This window comes from Monodon monoceros, unplaced genomic scaffold (genome assembly GCF_005190385.1).
Source record: "Monodon monoceros isolate NGI ecotype Baffin Bay Population unplaced genomic scaffold, NGI_Narwhal_1 Super_Scaffold_13, whole genome shotgun sequence".
Classification (NCBI taxonomy): domain Eukaryota; kingdom Metazoa; phylum Chordata; class Mammalia; order Artiodactyla; family Monodontidae; genus Monodon; species Monodon monoceros.
This window is the reverse complement of record NW_021703769.1, coordinates 39491695-39508017: the sequence shown is the minus strand read 5'-3', so window position 1 is coordinate 39508017 and position 16323 is coordinate 39491695. Positions and strand designations below refer to the sequence as shown.

The 16323-nt window shown below is 37.3% G+C and overlaps 2 protein-coding genes across 7 annotated transcripts in view; one reads left to right on the top strand and one right to left on the bottom strand.

The window, feature by feature from the left end:
• NDUFAF5 (NADH:ubiquinone oxidoreductase complex assembly factor 5) overlaps window positions 1-12801 on the bottom strand; it is a 33678-nt gene extending 20877 nt beyond the window's left edge. For all 4 annotated transcript variants that reach the window (XR_003793380.1, XR_003793378.1, XR_003793379.1 and 1 more), the window contains exons 1-6: window positions 12535-12801; window positions 10278-10318; window positions 7253-7316; window positions 5948-5995; window positions 4576-4679; window positions 1635-1674 (exon numbers count right to left, since the gene is read on the bottom strand). Coding sequence is in view for 1 of the 4 variants with exons in the window: in XM_029222375.1 (XP_029078208.1) it covers window positions 1635-1674; window positions 4576-4679; window positions 5948-5995; window positions 7253-7316; window positions 10278-10318; window positions 12535-12786 (549 nt within the window). In the remaining 3 variants the exon portion in view is untranslated. The remainder of the gene's footprint in view (window positions 1-1634; window positions 1675-4575; window positions 4680-5947; window positions 5996-7252; window positions 7317-10277; window positions 10319-12534) is intronic.
• A 97-nt stretch (window positions 12802-12898) lies between these two features.
• ESF1 (ESF1 nucleolar pre-rRNA processing protein homolog) overlaps window positions 12899-16323 on the top strand; it is a 57641-nt gene continuing 54216 nt past the window's right edge. For all 3 annotated transcript variants that reach the window (XR_003793198.1, XM_029220981.1, XM_029220982.1), the window contains exons 1-2: window positions 12899-12949; window positions 14014-14695. Coding sequence is in view for 2 of the 3 variants with exons in the window: in XM_029220981.1 (XP_029076814.1) it covers window positions 14056-14695 (640 nt within the window). In the remaining variant the exon portion in view is untranslated. The remainder of the gene's footprint in view (window positions 12950-14013; window positions 14696-16323) is intronic.

Below are 16323 nucleotides of genomic sequence, written 5' to 3'. Positions count from 1 at the left end.
TGCATCTTGGATTTACATTTAATACATTATGAAGCAATTACAAAACAGTATATAAGCAAACCGACTGTAAAATCTTTTGGTTTTTTTCTTCTGCCCCTTTAGTGTTACTTCTTTCTCTTGCCACCAAACTCTAATATAACATATCTAGAATTTAGTCCTCAGCTCTCTTCAGCTTCTCTCTACCACAGAGGGCTTATCAGTTCCCATGGATTTCACAAGGATCACTTTCCAATCTCTACCTTGAGCTTCCCAGAACTCTAAATTTGTCTTTAGCTGCCTGTGCGCCATGAATATCTGTGTCTTGATAGACTTACTCCCTCCCCTTCCCCAGTACATCCAACACACACACAAAACTTTTTCTCAAACCAACTCCCTTTTCCAAATGCCATATTTCTGTTAATTACCATTTTCTATTCCCTTTATCTGATCACTACCATTCTTTCCTCTACTTTTACTAATTATTCTCCAGTCATCCAGACTCAAAACTTTAAGGCAAGATTTGACTCCTGACTCTTTTTGATCTTCAGCTCTAACCAGCCACCAAACTGTTGATTCTTACTTTGCAGAGTCCTAAATACCTTTCTCTTCTTTTTAACTCCTACCATTGCCACATAGGTTTAGTGTATCTCATGCCTGGGCCACTGAAACAGCCTCTCTTCCATGTAACCAAATTCCAGCATCAGTTTTCTAATCAGCAAAATGAAGCTATCCTGCAGAGTTATTTAACACATATATAAAACAGAGCACAGTGATTGGCAAACGGTATATGCTTAAGATATGGTAGTTATTATCCTGCCTACCAGCTTTTTAACCATGTTACTTTCCTCTTCAAAATTCTCCAGTGGCTCTGAATTGCCTTAAGAAAAAACTCCTGATTCCTTAATCTGTCACCTGAGTCTGCCTAAATCTGGTCCCAAAATTCCTCATCTACACCTGGCACTATACTAATTCTCTAACAGGCTTCCTCTTTGTCCTTCCAGGCTCCTGAGTCTCTTACACCTCCCATCTATCCCGGGATTCTGCCTTCCTGGAGTGTATTCCCACTCCAAATCTGACCTACCCTTTGAGGCCCTGTTCAAGAAATTCCTTCCTCTTAAAGGTTTCCTAGGCCACTCCAAGCCACAGTGATCTCCTTCCCTCCTCTGAACACGATGCTTTTTACCCACCCTTCATCTGTTTGTTGATCAATATCAACCGAGAAGCATTTACTAGCATTGCCTAAGTATAAGGTATGGGGGAGATACAAACACTGTAGGAACAAATAGGTTCTCACCCACAAAAAATTTATAGGCAGTGCAGGAAGAAAGAAAGCCACACAGAAAATGTCTTATGATATCAGTACTATTTTGTACAAGTCTTAAATATTTATGAAAACTTTAGTAACATCTCCATAATTAGATTTCTTAATTCTCAGGGAACAGGGAGTCACTAATGTACTTCTTAATATGCCAAAGGGCACCAAGTGTATCTGGCCGACAGAAGATAATCAATTTTTTATTTGCTTCCATTTCCAATTGTCAAAAATATAAAATGGAAAACATCTATAAGTTTCTGTGTAAAAACAGAAACATCTATAAGTTGCTAATAATAAACAAAATAACACAGGCTATTAGAATCAACACTAAGATTTTTACCTGTTCAAGTGCTCTAGGAAGGTCATTCACCCAGTGCAAACTAAAATATAAAACACACATTTGTTTTAGCTTAATGTGTATAATTAATTAGTACGAGCAGCACTAGTATAAGGATAAGCCACAAAAAAGGTGTAAATTTTGATGTTTGAAATTGCATATCAAAATTCACTGATTGTTTTCATACAAGTTTTAAAATAAAAAATATTCCTAGGGAATTACCTTCCTTCTGTTGCAGGAGAAAATGTGACAGTATATCACTTTCCTGATATGATTATCTCTCCAAATAGTCTTCAATGAATAAAGTAAAAGTCAGCTTTTCTAAAGCATACATACAAATGGCCAACAGGTATATGAAAAGATGCTCAACAACACTAATAATTAGGGAAATGCAAATCAAAACCACAATGAGATGTTACCTTATACCTATCAGGATGTCCATTAACAAAAAGAGATGACAAAGGCTGGTGAGTATGTGGAGAAAAGAGAGCCTTTGTGCATTGTTGGTGGGAACATAAACTGGAACAGCTGCTGTGGAAAACAGTATGAAGGTTCCTCAAAAAATTAAAAATTGGACTACCATATGATCCAGCAATCCCACATCTAGATATTTATCTGAAGGAAGTAAAGTCATTATTTTGAAGAGATACCTGTATTCCCATGTTCATAGCAGTATTATTCACAGTAGCCAAGGTATGGAAACAATCCAAGTGTCCATTAAGAGATGAATGGATAAAAAAGATGTGGTGTGTACACAGACACACACACACAGACACACACACACAGAGAGGAATATTATTCACCCATAAAAAAGAAGGAAATCCTGCCTTTTGGGTCAACATGGATGGACCTTGAGGGCATTATGCTAAGTGAAATAAGCAAGATGAAGGAAGAAAAATACTGTATGTTCTCACTTATATGCAGAATCTAAAAAAGCCAAACACATAGAAACAGAGTAGAATGGTGGCTGCCAGGGGCAGAGGGAAACAGGGAGATGTTCAAAGGATACAAACTCCCAGCTTTAAGATAAACAAGATTTGGGGATCTAATACACAGCATGGTGACTATAATTAATAACACTGTATTATATAATTGAAGGTTTTTAAGAGAGTAGATCTTAAATGTTATCAACACATACATACATAAAAAATTGCAATTATGTGAAGGGATGAAAATTGTTAACTAACCTTATTGTGGCAATCATTTTGCAATATATATATGTATTTGATCATCATATGGTACACCTTAAACTTACATATGTTATATATAAATAATATCTCAATAAAGCTGGGGAAAAAAATAAAGTAAAAATCATCCCTATCTGGCATCTCATTTAAACAGTGCTATTCTGAGAAATTATTTGAAATAGTAAAAATAAGGACCTGATGACATATTCAAGGAAGTTCACCAATTAAATCAAACAATTAAGCTAGATACATATAGAATTCTAAGTCCTACTTTCGCGGGGTGAGGTGGGGAAGCCACTTCATCAGACCTATAATTTTCCCAAGGCAAACAGTATTACTCATCAAAAATAACTCAATGAGTTTTCTGATAAATAATATCTCATATTTTTTAAGACTATAAAAAAGAATAAATAAACTCAAAGTTCTATATACTTAAAACTTAATTTTAGAAATGTCTTGCATCGTCTTTGGACTCTATTTGACCTTCTCCCAGAGTGTGGTGGTGTATAACCACAAGATTCAGTCTCTGTAGAGTATGGTCACACTTTCCTGGTAGAGCTGGCATCCTCTTAGCTGAATTCCAGGAGAGCACCAAAGACCCATTTCAAACCATACTATGTTAAGCTCACATTCATCTTTCATAATGCTTTCTAACAATTATTTGATACTTTAAAAATTGAGGTCATATTATAAACTCTATCATACTTATGGGGAAACTGAAAGTGACAGAATTACAGTAGTTACTTGCAAATAGCAAGCACATGAGCTAAAGTTAAAACTCAGGTTCTGACTCTCTGCCCAGGGCTCTTTCCCTTAGACCAAGGCTCTGTAATGTTTTCCATTTCACAATAGAATCTGAATACTTTTCTAAGTTTGTTCAGCACACCTCAAAAAGCAGAGAAAAAATTACAAACTCACTAAAGAAAACAGCAAGGGTGACCAACTCTCCCAGTTTGCCTGGAACTGAGGGGTTTCCTGAGACACAGGCCTTTCAGTGCTAACACTGGTAAAGTCTTGGGCAAACCATAATGACAGGTCACCCTACAAACAGCCATTAAAAGGGCTGAACTGAGCATGTTGAATCTTTGAAAAAAAAATCTGACTATACTAATAAGGAGAAATAAGGCACCACACAGAATACTTTATTTTCTCTATTAGATGTTGAGGTCTTTGAGGACAGGATTCCTGTCTGAATTCATTTTTCAATTCCCCAAAGCATCGAGCTCAGTGCCTTGTACATTATAATCTATTCAACAAACATTTATAATATATGTTTTTGTAATAAATGTGGAGGGACATGGTAGGAAGCACAAAGGGAAAAAGTAACCTTGAGAACTACGTTTCTGTTCAGAAGAATTAAAGTTAAAGGAAATACGAGCTTTTCCTTATTTGCCAGAATGAGTTTATAAGGGTGCTCTAACATCTGAATATCGGAGCCAGTATACTCTTTCAAACTCTTGCCCCATCAACATGTAACTAGGTTACGTCAGCGAGGAACACCCTTCTAACACAGATAAACTTTAGCAAATTAAGGAAAGTTGGGGAGGAAAAAAAGTTGAGGTGCTATATCACTTATCCCCACTAGGGAGCATATAATCCATAATTCTTTACCAGAGAAAACTGGTTTGTGACTTAAAATAAGTTATTAAGATATTTACTCTGTTATCTATTTTATTTACCTTATAATATTAAAATTTTATAGCATAAATGATCTATTTTTAACATATATTTTTTAAAAGCACAAATGGATTACCAACCTTAAACTGCTAACCACCAGATCAAATATATTTTCTCTGAAAGGAAGAAATTCTTCATCAGCTAAAACACTGACAGTAGGAATTTCCATTTCTAAGGCATTTTTCTAAAAGTTAAAAAACAGACATTCAAAACACATTTATATAACATCTTAATTATTAACACAGTCATTGTTTGTTAAACTTAAGTCAATGTTATATTTACTTGGTAGTTTCTAGTCCTTCTAAAAAATAAAAATTAAAAAAATTAAAAGTTTCAGTGGAATAATTGAAGCCAGAAAACTGCTAGATGAAAATATGGGTGAACACTTTTATACTCTTAGATGAAAATGCCTAAGTAAACGTGACTCAAAAAACAGAAATTGTAAAGACTGATATACTTGATGATAAACTAATCAAAAACTTCTAAAAAGCAATAAACAATGTAAACAATATATTTGGGAAAATATTTTTTAAATATATGAAGAAAAACTAATATCCCTAAAAGGCAAGTTCTTACAAACCACCTAGAATAAGAACATGCCAAGGTTAAAGTAGATAAAGGATTAAGGTACAGGCACATCATAAAAATTACTTACAAAATGCACAAATTGAAAAAAACAATAGCCAAAAGACATCAAGAGCTATTTGGCTACTCTAGTAATCAAAGAAATGTAAATAAAAACAATGAAATTCTACTTTCTGCCTATTACATTGACAAAGACAAAATAAATGGCCCAGTGTTGCCAAAGAGAAGGAGAAAAGAGTGCTTTCTTTTAATTCTGTTCTTCAGTCTTTCTAACGGCAGTCTGGAGATGTATATTAAAAATTTAAAGCTGAACATCAATGAATCCATACATTCCACTATTAGGAATTTATTCCCTGGGATAAAATAAATCAAAATTGCTTTATATAAGGATGTTCATCACAGTGTTGGTTACTGAGATACTAGAAATACAACTGTCCTTCAATAGAAATTTAGCTAAATAAATCGTGGAATATTCATATGCTGGAATACTATATAGCTGTATAAATAGGGGTGTGTGTGTGTGTGTGTGTGTGTGTGTGTATACCATTCATTGATATAAAAGAGTAGTATTCTATGAAAAATATGGCATGTTAGCATAATAATGTTTGTATAAAACAGTGTTGGGGAGATATTATATGCCTACAAGGTGGAGACCAAAATGTCACCAGTGGTTGCCTCTGAGTGGTGGGACTAAGAGTGATTTTTCCTTCCTCCATTATACTTCCTGTACTGTTTTACTTTCCTTTATGTGTGTTACATTTATAATCAGGAAAAAAAAGCTAATTTCATTTTGAAGGAAATAAAAAAGTAAAGAACTAAAAAACAAACCAGGAGATCAGAAACCTATAGTATTAAAAAGCTACCTACCAAAGCATTTTCTGCAATGTCTGTTTGGAAAAACTTCCCAACAGTTTCCTGAAACGGAATAAAGTTAATCAGATAATACAAAAACAGAAAAAACTAGTAACAAATCAAACAAAACAACTGTTGAAATTAGTAAAGGAAAAAGTGATAATTGTAGATTAATTTTCAGCTTTGTAAGGGTATTTTTCTGCATGTAATTAGTATGGTACACAAATACTTTTAATAACACATATTAAGTTACACAGAATTAAATATATGCAGTCAACACTACATGTAATATATTTAACAATATTTAGTAAAATGGAGAACACAGGTATGAATAATCAGCATCCTTAATTTACTCCACTGGGTTAAGGCTATGTGTTAACTTTTCCATGGCATAATATGCTGAGAGCTAGTCTCCACTCTCGTACCACAGAAGATCCCTCCTGCATACCATCCCCAAATTAATCTTAAACATCACTGTATCACACCCTACAGCTTTCTACCTCCACCTTCCCTCCTGCTATGCCCTTACTTCCAATGCCTATGAAACACCAATCCAGATTCTTTCAAATCCCAGGTCAGATTCTGTGCCCTTTCAGAAGCCTTTGATCAAATGAAACCCTACTGATTTTCCTTTCCCTTGACTCCTGTTGCAGTTTAATGACTGTACCATTTCCATGGCATTTACTATTATCAATAACAGTATTTGGAGAGGCTCATACACACCCCTCCTCCTGCCTTGGCTCAAGTGTACTTTTTTTCTAAGTGGATTTGATATAGAAATCCCACTTTAATCTGTGTCCAGCACAGTGTGCTACACAGAGAGGCTAAAACAATTAATAAATGTTTTTGGTCTGAATTACAAATTGAAAAATAAAGTGGTATAAGCATTAATAAAGGCTACTTATATTTCATTACACACAAGATTTCTAACCAACTGATGAAATGAATATTTTTCATAGATAAAGTATTAGCTTACTCACAACTTCCAAATGAATGTCAATGTGATTTTTATTGTGAATTATTAAAAATATTTGAACAAAGTGGTAATAAAGTACAATGTATCTTACATAGACTTAAAGAAACTATCAGTAGGAACACCGTATAAAATGGATTCAAAGAAAAGAAAAAACAATTTAAGAATAAACTACTTAGGAGTAGACACAAAACACCCACTGGTTCCATCACTTCAAAAAAAACAAAGAAATGAGAAATTCTGATATAATCAAAATCTAAATATGATACAAATTGATTAGGAAAGTCTTCCCTTAAAATTAGCCAATTTTATTTCTCAAAGTAAATTAAGTCATCAAATAAATATACCTTATTCAAATGTTGTGCTATGTAACCTCTTCCACAACCGACATCCAAAGCAAGGGGGAAATCTCTGAAAAACAGACACAGAAGTCATATTTGTCTATAAAAATAGTCCATAAATAATTATTAAAAACTAATTTTCTTAACTAAAAACGTTTTAGTGAACACAGCTTTCAAAAAAGTTATATCATCTGCCTTTGCTGCCTTGCCTCACAAGGTGCATCCATCAGAGAACACACCAGACACGGCAGGTCTGTCTGGCCTAGCCACTCACAGGACCTCACAACCAATAGCTTTCCATAAGGTTGCTCCATGATGTGGATGTGAAGAACTGATTTAGTAGGGGGTATTTTAATTTAATAATATACCCAGATAAAGAATGAAAAGAAGTTAATGTAAATGAACATGAAAATATTTGGTACACCTACCAGGAACTTACTACTTATCCCTACTTCTCAAATTTTTGATGACTTAGAAATCATCATGTGAAATACCACGAAGTATAACATGATAAACTAAAAATCAAACAAAATATCAACTAAATAATAGCTTTTACTTAAATCTTACCAGGTTCAAAGCAGTGTGCTAAGTATGCAGAGTTAAGTAAGTCAATCCAAGGTCACTCAACTAATAAGCAGCAGTCAGAACTTGAATTCAGTCTGTTTGAATCCTGAACCAGAACTATTATCCCCTATGCAATGCTGTCTCCTCCAAATATATGTCATACTAAATCAGTTTACACATCCAATTGTGGGTCATAGGTTTAAGAAAAATTTGTGACAAAATTTTTAAAAATTTTATTCACTAATAACATTTTTCCTATTGGAAGCAAGAGTTCCTTTTCAATTTTTGTTAAAAACCTATGTCAAAAATATAGAACACCAGGACACAGCTGGAGAACCACTGGTGAGAGAACCATTTATTTACCTAATGCCCTCTATCTTGATTGTGAACATAGGCAGTGTGGCCTGGGGAAGCATATAGCCTTTGCAATCACAAAGACACGAGTTAGAATTCTGGGCCTGCAATTTACTGGCTCTGTGACCACAGGCAAGTGATTTAATCTTGCTGGATCTCAGTTTCCCCATCTATAAAATGGAAAAGTTACTATCTTCCTCAGGGTTGGTATGGGAATTTTATGAAACAGTGCATGTAAAGTATTCAGCACAGTACAAATGTTCAACAGTTAGGACTTATTATTATCACCGACTTTAACAGTACTAAGTAAGCTTCAGATAGCACAAATAAGACATTTAATAATCTGTTGGATTAGTTTAAATAATAAACATAACATCAGTGTTGACAATACAAGCTATTCTAATAATAGAACATTAGTGTAAGACATTTTAGACTGTTATTTTTAATGATTTAATTCCAAAGAGTTACTGTTATTTTAAGACATGCTTTTAGCCAAAATCAGTTTTCTCCACAGACCTGTGTTTTGCTCAGTACTATGACATAAAGAGATTGTAAAATCCAATCTGACTTGGAAAATTTAATGTTTCATTTATTAAATTGCAAATGACCTAAAAGCCAGGCAAATGAATGACTACAGTATAGAGAATTAGCTATTTTTCAGATTTTTAAAATAATGAAACCAATGAAACAGATGAAATGAGGGTGATTTTTGTAACAATGAAGAATTTTTTTTTTAAACTTTATGAAATTGATTCACCCCAAGACTATTTTAAGTAGCCAGGATATATCCAAAATATGATTTCAAGAGTTTGTGATTTTACAAAATTCCCCTTTCTTGAATAGACAAAATGTAATAAATTCATCCCATATGGTCTAATTTAATGTGTGTCTTTTACACAAAAGAGCACAAAAAGCGATTTGCTAACATCACAGAGCAATTCTATAGCAAAGCCATTATTTAACTGTGGTTCCTGCTACCTGGCTGTAAATTCAAACCTGTAAAGCTTTTGTTATGCCTAATATAGAGCAATGACTCCATCAAGGTTTTAATAATATTTGATGAAGGTATTCTTTTCTCAAATCTGCCTCTATATAATTGTCATAAAACCCTTATTGCTATTAATAATACCTAAGATATAATGGCCAAAGTCTCATATAACTTGATGGGGGAACAAATCTAGGTAGACTCTCTCCTTCACTTAGATGGTAAAAGGTTCTGTTATAATTTTAAACTTTTAAAGTTAGGTTTAGTAAATTTTAAAATTCACATGTCAATTATATCCATTTTTGGAGCAATCTTTCCATTACTCGCTTTTGACCAAATCAAGTGGAATAGCCATTTAGTCTTGGAGAGAAGCTGAGCTGTGCTTCCATTCATTTTTTTTGTTTGTTTGTTTGTGGTACGCGGGCATCTCACTGCTGTGGCCTCTCCCGTTGCGGAGCACAGGCTCCGGTCGCGCAGGCTCAGCGGCCATGGCTCACGGGCCCAGCCGCTCCACGGCATGCATGATCCTCCTGGACCAGGGCACAAACCCATGTCCCCTGTATTGGCAGGCGGACTCTCAACCACTGCGCCACCAGGGAAGCCCCCCATTCATTCTTTTTTAAGACAACAATGAGAAAATACTTGCTCTCTCAGACATAAAAAAAGGTGAGATCTAAGAGTGATTAAAACCACTAATCCTGGTAATAAATTCATCTAGATGCTGCCATTCCAGATATCAAGTTCTCAGCATTTAATTTCTCAAGCCTTCATTCAAAAGTTGATTGGGGCTTCCTTGGTGGCGCAGTGGTTAAGAATCCGCCTGCCAATGCAGGGGACATGGGTTCGAGCCCTGGTCCGGGAAGATCCCACATGTCACGGAGCAACTAAGCCCGTGCGCCACAACTACTGAAGCCTGCACGCCAAGAGCCCGTGCTCTACCACAAAAGAAGCCACTGCAATGAGAAGCCCGTGCACCACAACAAAGAGTAGCCCCCACTCTCGGCAACTAGAGAAAGACCGCGCACAGCAACAAAGACCCAACACAGCCAAAAATAAATTAATTAGTATATTAAAAAAATAATTAAAAAGAAAAGTTGATTGTATTTTATTATGACAATCATCACTTACCTGGCTATGTCATATACACGGTCTGCAATCCGACTTCCAACCTGACAGATTATAAGAGGCAATGAAGTTAAGATGAGTAGGTTTAACAGAGAAGTGACACTCTCTCCAGTATTCAACAATCCATAGGTTACTTATGTTTCAACATGTTAAATTCCCTTTATCCCTTTTTCAATTTGACCTCAGCAACTTTCTTTTCAAATTCTGAATAGGAACATCATAAATTAAAGGAAACACACTGAGTTAATTACTTCAGAAGTCAATTTAAGGAAAGAAGACTAAATACTATATATATATATATATATATATATATATATGTATGTATATATATGACTTTATATTCCATATGATACAAGAATGCAAGGCCAAAAAGCAACAGGATACCCCAATTAAAAGAAAAAATCAACAGGAACATAACAAGCATATTATTGTCTATAGATATTAGCATGAGGTATGTGAAAGTGAAAAATTAGTTAGCTGGGGATTATTACAGATCAATGTATAAGTGATCACTTAATAAAAACTCTATTATTTGATAAATACTAACAAATTTTGTGGAACTCCTAAATGAGTAAACAACTTTTCTGAGCAACATCTGCAAATTAGAAGTCAGCCAAATCTGAAGAAACCTCTTCAATCCCACCCTAATTTAAAAGAGGTCATAAGGTAGGCACCTCCTTTTTGCTGGGCTAGCTTCGTCTGGCAGGAATAAAGATGTGGAGCCTAATATTCCACTCATTCCCTCATAAACATTCCAGAGTTTCTATTAGGCCTTGAAAGCTCAGAACATATGTGTATTTGTTTTGGGGGGGAAGGAGGGGTAAGGGAGGAGGGAGAGCAGAAGTCATTTCCCAGAGGACTCCACTTTGTACATCATTCTTAATATGAATACCTTTTGTTTATTATTTTTAAAAAAACTCTCATATACTTTATCTCATTTATTCTAGTCCTAAACACTGGTGAGGCCTCAGTCAAGTTGTAATCCAGGTGCTTTTCTTGGAGAAGAGTGGCTGGAAACTCACATCTTCTAAGTACATGTCACCATGAACCCTGAGGACAGAGTCACTCATCTGATCAGGCCAGGACTTGCACAGAGCTCTACCCAAAGTAGGGGCAGTAAATGTTGGCTGCATTGGCTTGAAAGAACTCATTACACTTGATTTCAATTTTAGTCCATCCCTGAAGAAACACGAGGCCTGAGCTCTGTGCTGCCTGTCCAGAAAGCAGAAACCTGCTCAAGTCCCTAGTCCACCTAGGCAGAGAGGAAGAGGTCTCTCAAACCAGCACAGACAAATCAGAGATCTTAATTTATCTTAATGAGTCTTTCTAAAACACAAACCAGAGCCCATCACTCCATTGCTTAAAAGCATTCGACAGTCTCACATTCCTCTAGAGCCATGTTGGCCAATAGAAAAACAATCAGAGCCACATGAGCAACTTAAAATTTTCTAGTAGCCATTTTAAAAAGGGTAAAGAAATTAATTTTAACATTTTATTTAACCCAATGTATCAAAAATAAAACTTCAACATGTAATCAATGTAAAAAGATATTAAGAAAATATTTTACATCCTTTGTTCACATTGTCACTGAAATCCCGTGTATTTTACATTTACTGCCCATCTCAAAGGGACATTCAAGTGCTCAATAGCTACATGCGGCCAGAAATTACCATATCAAATGGACAGCCGAGATGGAGAAGAAAATCCCAAGTCCTTAACCGTTAAGGCCCTCGTAAGCTGGGCCCTCCCTGACCTCCCAATGGAGGTCCCTGGAAGCCTCAACAAGGTCCTTTCGGCCTCAGGGGCTCTGGGTTTGTCTTTCCCTTTGCCTACAAGGCTTTTCCCCCCAGATCCCAGCCTGGCTAATTCCTCATCACGTCGTCTGCCTGAGCGGCCTTCCCTGACCAGCGCAGTCACCTTACTACTTCACTTTGTTACCTGGCCTTACTTCTTTAGCTGAAATTACATGTTTTTGTTCACTGTCTCGCCTCCCACAAGAATGAAATCTCCTGAGAGCAGCGGTCTTACTTTGCCCTGGTCACACCTGTAATACAGGCACCATCTGCCGAGGTTATGAATGAATGAAGAGCAATTTACAAACACCGGCGCCCGGCCGCTGGGAGACTACAGTAGAGGCCCAGACAGGCAGGTCGGCTGCTCAAGCTCACACAGCGAGGTGGGGGCGGCCGGGGCCTGGTCGGAGCTCCCGGACCCGAAGCCAAGGCTCGGCGCCGCCCTCCCCGCCGTCCCGCTGACTCACCTCCTCCTTCAGGTAGTCAAACTTTATCCGCTCAGGCTGCCGGGCCGCCCAGTTCTTCTGTTTCCTCTTCAAATCCCGATCGAATATGTTTAGGGATCTGGGCGAGGCGCTGCCCAGGGAAGAGACGCCGGAGGCCACCTTCCTGAAGCCGACGTTCTTCGCGGGGACCCCTGCCGCCGGAGGTCGCCGCCACCGGGGCGGGAACCTGGTCAACCGCAGCATATCCAGCGGCGACGCCGTTTGCAGGTGCATTTATCGTGCGCATGCGCCGCAGCTTCAGCGGGGACTCTGGAGAGCTTCGCCGAGGGAAAGCGGAAGAAGTTTGGCCCAGTTCGCGTGCCATTACGGCTGCGCGTCACGCTGAGGATTGTGGGAGTCGGGGGCCTACGTGTGGCTCGGAGAAGTCTCGGAATTGGTGAGTGGGGTTAGGTTCCAGAAAAAGGGCTTGTCGAGGGGGCAGAATCAGTCTCTGAAAGGGTCTGTATCGGATTCGTGAGGGCCGCGCTCTTCCTCCTTGCCTTTCCGACTTCTTTCTTCAGGCTTCCTTGCTCTTCCTCCCCGTCCTGTTGAGGGACCTCTTCCCTCTTCCGGCTCTCTGAGGTTTGGGAGTTGGGAAGGAGACCCTAGTTCCGGGGTCACCCTGGTGTTCCCCGCGTTAGAGGGTGGGTAGAAGGGGAGGGTGGGCTACAGAGATGAGGGCGGGCGTCGGAGATGAAGTTAGGTCGCCCTCCCCTCTCCGAATATCAGGAGTGTATCAAGTGCTTTCGTTCTAAACACTTATACACATTAGCTGTAATAGTTGAATGAAATGGTACCTACCCTACCTCATAAGGCTGTTCAGAGCGTTAAATGTTTAATTGTATAAGTGCATCATAGTCAAGCCTTGCTTTTGAAACAAAGCACTGTTACCATGTATTTATTAACTAGAGTGAGACTTCACCAGATTCATGAAGGGTGGAAGTATATAAAGGGGGAACTTTGAGCTAAACCTGAATTGATTTTGGTCTGTTTAGTTAGGAGACTAGCCACATAGAAGTAAATACTGTTCCGGGTAGAGTGAAGTAAGGATTAACGGAGAGAATGGGACCAGAACGTGAAGAAACAAATAAGACCAACTGAGACTTCGGAATTTTTAAATTACATTAGTTTTTTACTTGTAACACAAGTATACAAGTAGAAATATAGGATATCTAAGTGAGGGCAGTTGGCTAGTAATCATTTGCCCCCCTCCATAAAGACCTGGAATTCTGCTTGGTTTTGCCTTAAATTTATTTCTCCATATGATCTGTACTCAAAAGGAGGTATTCTGATAGTTTTTTATTTTCTGCATGTGACTCAAAATGAGTTTGGGAAAGGAAATTAGACATGTTACTTTTATTTTACTTACATTTACCTTAGAATACAGTATTGTGAATTAATATTCCCAAAGCATCTTATTTAATTATATTAGTAACCTTTCATTATTGTTTTATTTTTTAGTGTTTGGTTTCTTCAAGCATTTGCCCAGTCAGACATTTAAAAATGGCATCCAAACAAGAAATAATGAGTGACCAGCGGTTTAGGCGGGTTGCAAAGGACCCGAGATTTTGGGAAATGCCAGAAAAGGATCGAAAAATCAAAATTGACAAGAGATTTCGAGCAATGTTTCATGACAAAAAGTTCAAATTGAATTATGCTGTGGATAAAAGAGGACGCCCCATCAACCATAGCACTACAGAGGACTTGAAGCGTTTTTACGACCTTTCAGATTCTGATTCGGATCTCTCTGATGAAGATAATAAAGCTTTGAACCAAAAGAAAATGAAGAAGAAAAAACCCCAGACTAAAAACGAAAAAGAATCAAAAAATCTTGTTGAGGAGAAAAAGAAAGAAACCAAGAAAATTAATCAAAAGGATTCTGGAAATAAGAATGATTTAGATAACTCCGAGAGAATTCAGAAAATGAAAACCTCGTGCAAATCTAAGAAGATAGAGTCAACAAGTCCCAAGAGCGATAGCAAAGAATTTGTACAAAAAAGTACAAAAGGGAAAAAAACCATTGTTCAACATAATACGGACTTGTTTCCCAAAGGAAAATTAAGAGCAGTAGACTCAGGCACCTCTGAAATTGCACAGTCTCCCAAAGTCAAGTATTCTGAGACAGGAAGAGAAATGCAATCAGGTTGGTTGGAAAGAACTAAAGATTCTTTGGTATTACATTACTTATTTTTACACTGGTCTTTTAAAAAAGGAAATATATCTAATGAGTATTTTCATAGTATCATAAAAGTGGTCAAATGCTTATTTGGAAGTATGAAGCTATGAAAGAAAAAATACCATATGATAATGAATTTTTGATTTGATGCTATAATGGCTAGAAGAGAGACAAAAATTTAGGTCTTGAGGCTAAGCAGTGATTTTGATTTGTGGTGGGCACTAGTGACAGCTAGGTTCTCCAACCAGATAAAATGTTATATGGTCTCATCACAGGATAAAAAGAGGTGTGTCTGAAGAAGGTAAGTAGAGTTGGGTGCTCATTCCTTCCTTCATTCATTCAACTACTTTTAGTAACTAATATGTGGCAGATAGAACATTGAGTAAGACATGGTTCCCCTATCTCAGGGCTACTGTTAGTGTATATGACGCCTGTGCAAATTAGAAAAAGATGTGCCCTTCTGGACACACAGCACTTCCAGAACTCACAGTTTGGTGAGGACAGCACCTTTGAGGGAGGCACAGGTTCTTTTCCCCTGAACAGACACAGTACTCCTGCAGGGTGTGTGGATTGGTGATTGGAGTTTGGCCCTGATTTCAGCCCTTCTTGACCCTTTGCAGATCACCTTTTGCAAATAACAACCTGCTAAACTCTGTGCAGTGTCACTGGTCTAAAGCAGTACTGTCCAATAGAAATATATAATTTTGAATTTTCTAGTGGACACTTTAAAAAGTAAGAAGAAACAAGTGAAATTAATTTTATTAATATATTTTATTTAACCTAATATATCAAAAATTATTTCAATATATAATCAACATTAAAAATGTAATGGGATATTTTATATTCTATTTTCATACTAATATCAAGTTGGATGAGCCATCTTTCAGGTGCTCAATTGCCGCATGTGGCTGCTGGCTACCATATTGGACAGTGCAGATCTAAAGCAGAAGAAATTAATCAGAACCATAATACAAAATAGAGTAATTTAAAGTGCCATAGAAGAGCAGGGCTCTGAGAATTTGGAGGAGGAGGTCACTCAAGATACAGTAATCAGTAAAATTCATAGGTGAAGTGCTATTTTGGTTGGGGTTTGGAAGAATTAAATTTGGGATCCAGAGTATTCTACACGGAAAGAACTTTTTGAGCAGAGATACAGTTGAGCTTGCTCAGAAGAGATCAGTATTCCCATTTGATTAGATAATAAGGTGTCTGAAGGGGTGAGCGAATAATAAAGCTAGAAATGGTTGTTTGAAGCTAAGTAAGAAACATCTGACTCTAGTTCATGTTTACAAGTTTTCTAAGCTTATTAAAAAGTTGCGTCACCCCTGGCAGCAGGAAATTTTGAGTATTGGTATTGCTGATGGTTGATGTTGTAACTGAAAATTGGTGATGTTCAGATAAGCCAGACAAAGGCTGGCTGTGATTACAGGACCCAAGGAAGGTAGGCATCAAGAAGAGGCAGAGAGAGGTCTTGACAGGCCATAATCACACTGGGAAGGTAGGAAGTATCAGGCAGTGGACAGAATTCTAAATAGCAGGGACTAGGGGTCAGAGATGAGATTTATAGTGGAACCACACAGCAAACTGAGGTATAG